Genomic DNA, 5,567 nt, shown 5'->3' on the forward strand with positions numbered 1-5,567 from the left:
CCAACTAACCAAGCAACTAATCAAACAACCAGCCAGCCAGCCAATGAAATAACCAACCATCCATACAATCAATCAACCAGGTAATTAACCCATCAACTAATCAATCAATCAATCAATCAACCAACTACCAATCAACCAACCAACCAACCAACCAATCAATCAATCAATCAATCAATCATCCACCCAGCCAACCAGTAAGCAAGCAAAACAAACAAACAAACCTGAATCAAGGACCTTGACAATATTATTGGCCCTATTGACCTCGAGGACGATGGGATCCACCATCTCCATCTCCATCAGCCTCTCGAACACTTTCCTCCTCCTCTTCACGGTCGACAACTTCTCCTCCAACCTTTTCTGGTACTCGTTCGGATGGTACTTCCTCTGAAACCTAATCACAAGTGACGTTAGGATGATGACGTCATAATTTTTTTTTATTATTATTCTTTAAAAATCAGGATCTGACAGACGCAGAAACTGTTACAACATGCAAGGCAATAGTAATGATGATGTGGTGGTGGTGACGTGGTGATGGTGGTAATGGTGATGATGATGATGATGATTGGGTAGCCAACTATCAATCACACAACTAACAAACCAGCCAACCAACCAACCAACCGGCCAATCAATCAACCACACAACCAACACCACCCAACCAACCAACCGACCATTCCTCGTGCTTATGCCTTTCAAAGAACTCAGTAGCATTAGCAGCCAGCACCTCAGACTTGTGACGCTCATACTTCAGCCTCAAATCAGCCTCTGTCAGTGTCTTGTCCCCAGAGTTCAAGGCAGCAAACTCTTCAAAGGTAAAAGTTCGCCTCCTAAAGGTCAAACTACCGCTACCTATACTGCCACTACCAATACTACCGCTACTACTACTTTTAATACTACTACTATTAGCCACATTACTGCTCGAAGCTTGTGTAGTAGCAGCGTGGGCGGCAGTTGACGACGACGACGTATGTGATGATGATGATGACGATGAAGTCACTGGAGATTTGATGCTACTGCTGCTGCTACTGATGTTGCTGTTATCCTTGTTCTGCCTGGATGATGACGATGAAGATGATGATGACGACAATGATGATGATGATTTATGGGCCAATGATGATGATGATGCTCTACTGTGATTGGTCAGGATTTAAAATTATTATTATTTTACTTTTTTAAGTATTATTAATATTTATCATCATCATCACTATCATCATCATCATTATTATTATTATTGTTGTTGTTGCAATCAATGATAATGTGATGATGATGTGATGACAATGATCATTCAGGCCTGTCATTCAGCTACCTTGGGGAGGGTGGAATTGCAGGGCTCGGATGTTGGGGTGCCGACGTGGTCCTGGTGGTAATGATGATGATGATTGTATCAAAGATGTTGATGATGATGATGTCAAAGAAGCTGATGATGATGATATCAAAGATGCTGACGATGATGATGACGTCAAAGATGCTGACGATGATGATGGTGTCAAAGATGCTGATGATGATGGCACCAAAGATGCTGATGATGATGATATCAAACTTCGATAACCAACAAACACCAACTAAGAACGCCAGAAAAGAAAAATGAAAAAATAAATCCCAAAGATGTACAATGACCAACAATTACAGAAGAAGAAAAACACCACCACGAAAAATGACCCTCACACCAACTGACCAATCCCTCTTGAACTTTTTGGCAAATGGGGCTGAGGCTCCTGCCCCACCCACCCCTGTGGCAGATGCAGCCGCCGAAGCACCAGTCACATCAGGCCGGTAGACGTGGTTCTGAAACCTCTGGGAAAAGCCTGGCCTAGCTAGCCAGGGTAATCTGAAAAGAAGAAGGAGAAACCAATTCTTCAGACATGAAGATGTTTCATCGATAATTAAATTTTAAAAAAGTTATAAATAGAATAAACAACAAACAATAATAATAATAATGAAAATGACAATATAGTAATAATAATAATAATAATATAAAAACAAAAGAATGATAATGATGATAGCCTTGCCAGCCAGGATAACTTGATGTATAGAAGGAGGAAAAATTGCAACCATCCAAAAAAAAATTCCATTGTAAATGTAAACTTAAAACTTTTAAAAATATGAAACAATAACGCATTTATTGAATTAATAACAATATCATTAATTATTATTATTATTTAATATTTATTATTATAGAATTACAGGCAAAACATTAAGCCCAACTTTCCAACAATAGTAAAATAAGCATACACAATTGAAGCCACTGAAATATACATACATACATACATACATACATACATACATACATACATACATACATACATACATACATACATACACACACATGCACACGCACGCACACACACACACATACATTCCAGCATCATCAAATTTGCCAAAAAATTATAACACATGTATTGTGTGTTGTTGGTATGCACTGTGTGAGTATGTACGAGTGTGTGTGTGTGTACGTGTGTATATGTGCACGCGCGCGCGTGTGTGTGTATTTGCTGAAGTTTGTGAAAATTTTAAACCAAAAACCTAGCAGAGGATTGCCATGGTAAATGTAGACCAGCCTTCTCCCCGACACTTTTTTGTTCCACACGAAACTTCTCTCGCATGTGGTCTCTACTAAATTCATCAGCCATTTTGATCCTTGACCCCTAGTTGTTGGCCTTTGATTGCACACTGAACCACAGGCAGATCTGTCATGAAAATAAATAAACAATAGACATATATATATTATATATACATTTATAGATATATATATACATATAAGTTTACCAGATGGTATAATGGTTAGAATGCTTGGCATTTGGCCTGTTGCAGTGACTGAGTTCAAATGCAAAAAGATTCCTGCTAGCTAGCTACATGCAATGTATGTAATGCATCGATTCCAACAAATCAACGGAAAATATTTTAAACTTACAGAAACAAGTAGAAACAGCATTGATAATGAACGTAGAAGCATGAAAATAAAATGTAAAAATAAAAGAAATAAATGGATGAATGAGTAAATGAATGAACAAATATAAACTAAAGTTCAAAAAATTACTAATAATTAAAATAATTATTATTAAAAACTTACAAGAATTCAAGCAGACTCATGTTTAGTTATTTTCAATTAGCATAAATAAAATAAGTTACTAAAATATAAAATATGAAATGTGCGTAGGTATGTATGTACTATATATGTGTATATGTGTTTATATATATATATATATATATATATATATATATATATATATATATATATATATATACAGCTATCGAAATTAGATGCATTTATAAACTTTCACAAGAAAAAACTGTAAAGAATTAAATATGATGAAATCAAATAATTGAAAAGTCATTTCTTTAACTTCATATTTTAATATCTTGAAGCTTTTTTAATTATATTTTAATTATTATTAATATTATATATATATATATATATAAATAAATATAAATTCATATCTTGTTTTATGATACAATTGCAATTCTTCACATTTTATTTATTATTTTAATTTATATAGAAAAACTCCAAATGATAAATTATATTATGTATAATTTATATTTAAATATTATATGTCTTTTATTTTCACTAATACATGATAAATTATTAATTAATAAATCCTCTTTTTAAATATATAAATTTCAGTCTATTTTATTAGTAATTAATACTATTATTATCTATTAATCAAATTAAAGTAAAATTATGAAATTTGAATATATAAAATGAAAAATTAATTAATTTGTTTTGTTTATTAAATAATTTAAATATGGATGGTTTCATTTATTTGGTTTTCAACACTATATCATGTCAATTATTTTTATGAATATATTAATTTCAATTTTCTATATTTTTATTTAAATATATTATATTATTATAATTATTTAAAATTAAATAAATGATTGGCTTAAAATAAAAAACGCAGGTTATATATATATTTATATTAAATATTTTTTATTATGCTAATTAAATCTAACATTTACAAATGTGATAAATTAAATAAATTAAAAACTGGAGAACTGAAACTGCGTAACTTTCAATTAATTTTTTTATTGTTTTAAAATTTAAATTTAATTTTAAATTCAAATTACAATTGCAATTTTATAACCCAGTCATGAAATTTATCGACAAATAATATTATCACATAAAATTAATTTTTATTATAGATAACAAATTTATATTTATATATAATTTTTATTAAAAAGCTGAACTAAATTTAATTTATGAATTTTAAAAAAATTATAAACAATTCCGACAATAAAATCCATCATACATATTTCAAAATTTACCAACAGCAAAATTTATAAAAACCGTATTTTTATCGACAGAAACTAACAAAACAAAATTATTTCCCGAACGAAAAAAATCGCTATTTTTCGCATAAACTTTTTACTTTAACGCAACGGCACAACAATCGCCATTTTGAAACCAATGAGTTACGAGAAGAAACAAGGTACAAGAATACAAATTCGCCACTAAACATTTTCGCCACCAAAATTAAAAATTTATACTAGACACGGTAGCAACACTACCATATACATGGTAGCCACACTACCATACATTTTGCTATGTAAATTATTATGAATACCTATGATTGCACCTCTTATAACTCTTCTTTTTGGGTTTTTCACCAAGTTATAAACACAAAATACACAGTGTATGTGAATAAACAGTAAATCAACTTATCCTATACACATGATATGTCATCTTGCAATGTTATAGGTTGGGATCTGTTTGCATTCGAAGACCGTCACTACAACAAGACCATACATTCACACCAATTAATTCACCTCGTACTTTTCAGCTTATCTATGCATGTAAATATCATTGTTGAATTCTCTTAAATCTAACGCATATCTCTTAGACAAAATAATTTATCTATTCGTATCGGTTGATTGAATCATTCATACGTACTATGTTAAAAGTAAACAATGCTGATGAATATGCGTCTTTCAAATGGTATATATGTATGTCTGTTTTATGCGTATGCTCATATGTTAAAACCAAATCAATGATGAGTGGCACTACACAGTCAAACATCCGAATAAAACATGATTAACAATTGATATCTCGTCACTCGCTCATATATATATATATATATATATATATATATATATATATATATATATATTTTACAATATTCTATAAATTCTACCGAATGTTTGGCGTTAATATGTTTGTAGTTCGTTTTTTCGATTTTTCTCAAAGTTTTTTGGTGAACGTTTATTACTAATTCGCATCAAAGTTCAATTTTGCAACACCAAAGTTAATTGTTACAACGTCAAAGTTCGTCTTGACAAAGTGAATATTTCCCTATATATACAGCAAGGAGCACTGATGATGATTCATTCGGAATCGAAATATGGCCTTATTTGCAGCATGATTTCGAAAAATAAGTTTATTTTGAATTTTAATAAACTAAATTTATTTGCAGCATGAATTCGAAAAATAAGTTTATTTTGAATTTTAATAAACTAAACGTTCACCAAAAAACTTTAGTGAGAAAAATCGAAAAAACGAACTATGTAAAAATTATGGTCTATTACCAACATATATATATATATATATATATATATATATATATATATACCAAAAG

The 5,567-nt window shown here is 30.6% G+C and overlaps 1 protein-coding gene across 1 annotated transcript in view; it reads right to left on the minus strand.

The window, feature by feature from the left end:
* The window catches only part of HELRODRAFT_193435 (hypothetical protein), a gene marked incomplete at its 5' end in the record, with an annotated part of 9,631 nt that extends 7,004 nt beyond the window's left edge, over positions 1–2,627 (minus strand). Inside the window, 5 exons of the mRNA XM_009027718.1 lie at positions 235–391; positions 729–1,049; positions 1,304–1,354; positions 1,673–1,825; positions 2,521–2,627. Coding sequence (XP_009025966.1) covers positions 235–391; positions 729–1,049; positions 1,304–1,354; positions 1,673–1,825; positions 2,521–2,627 — 789 coding nt within the window. The remainder of the gene's footprint in view (positions 1–234; positions 392–728; positions 1,050–1,303; positions 1,355–1,672; positions 1,826–2,520) is intronic.
* Positions 2,628–5,567: the final 2,940 nt, after the last annotated feature.

Source organism: Helobdella robusta (genome assembly GCF_000326865.2).
Source record: "Helobdella robusta unplaced genomic scaffold HELROscaffold_50, whole genome shotgun sequence".
Taxonomy (NCBI): Eukaryota; Metazoa; Annelida; class Clitellata; order Rhynchobdellida; family Glossiphoniidae; genus Helobdella; species Helobdella robusta.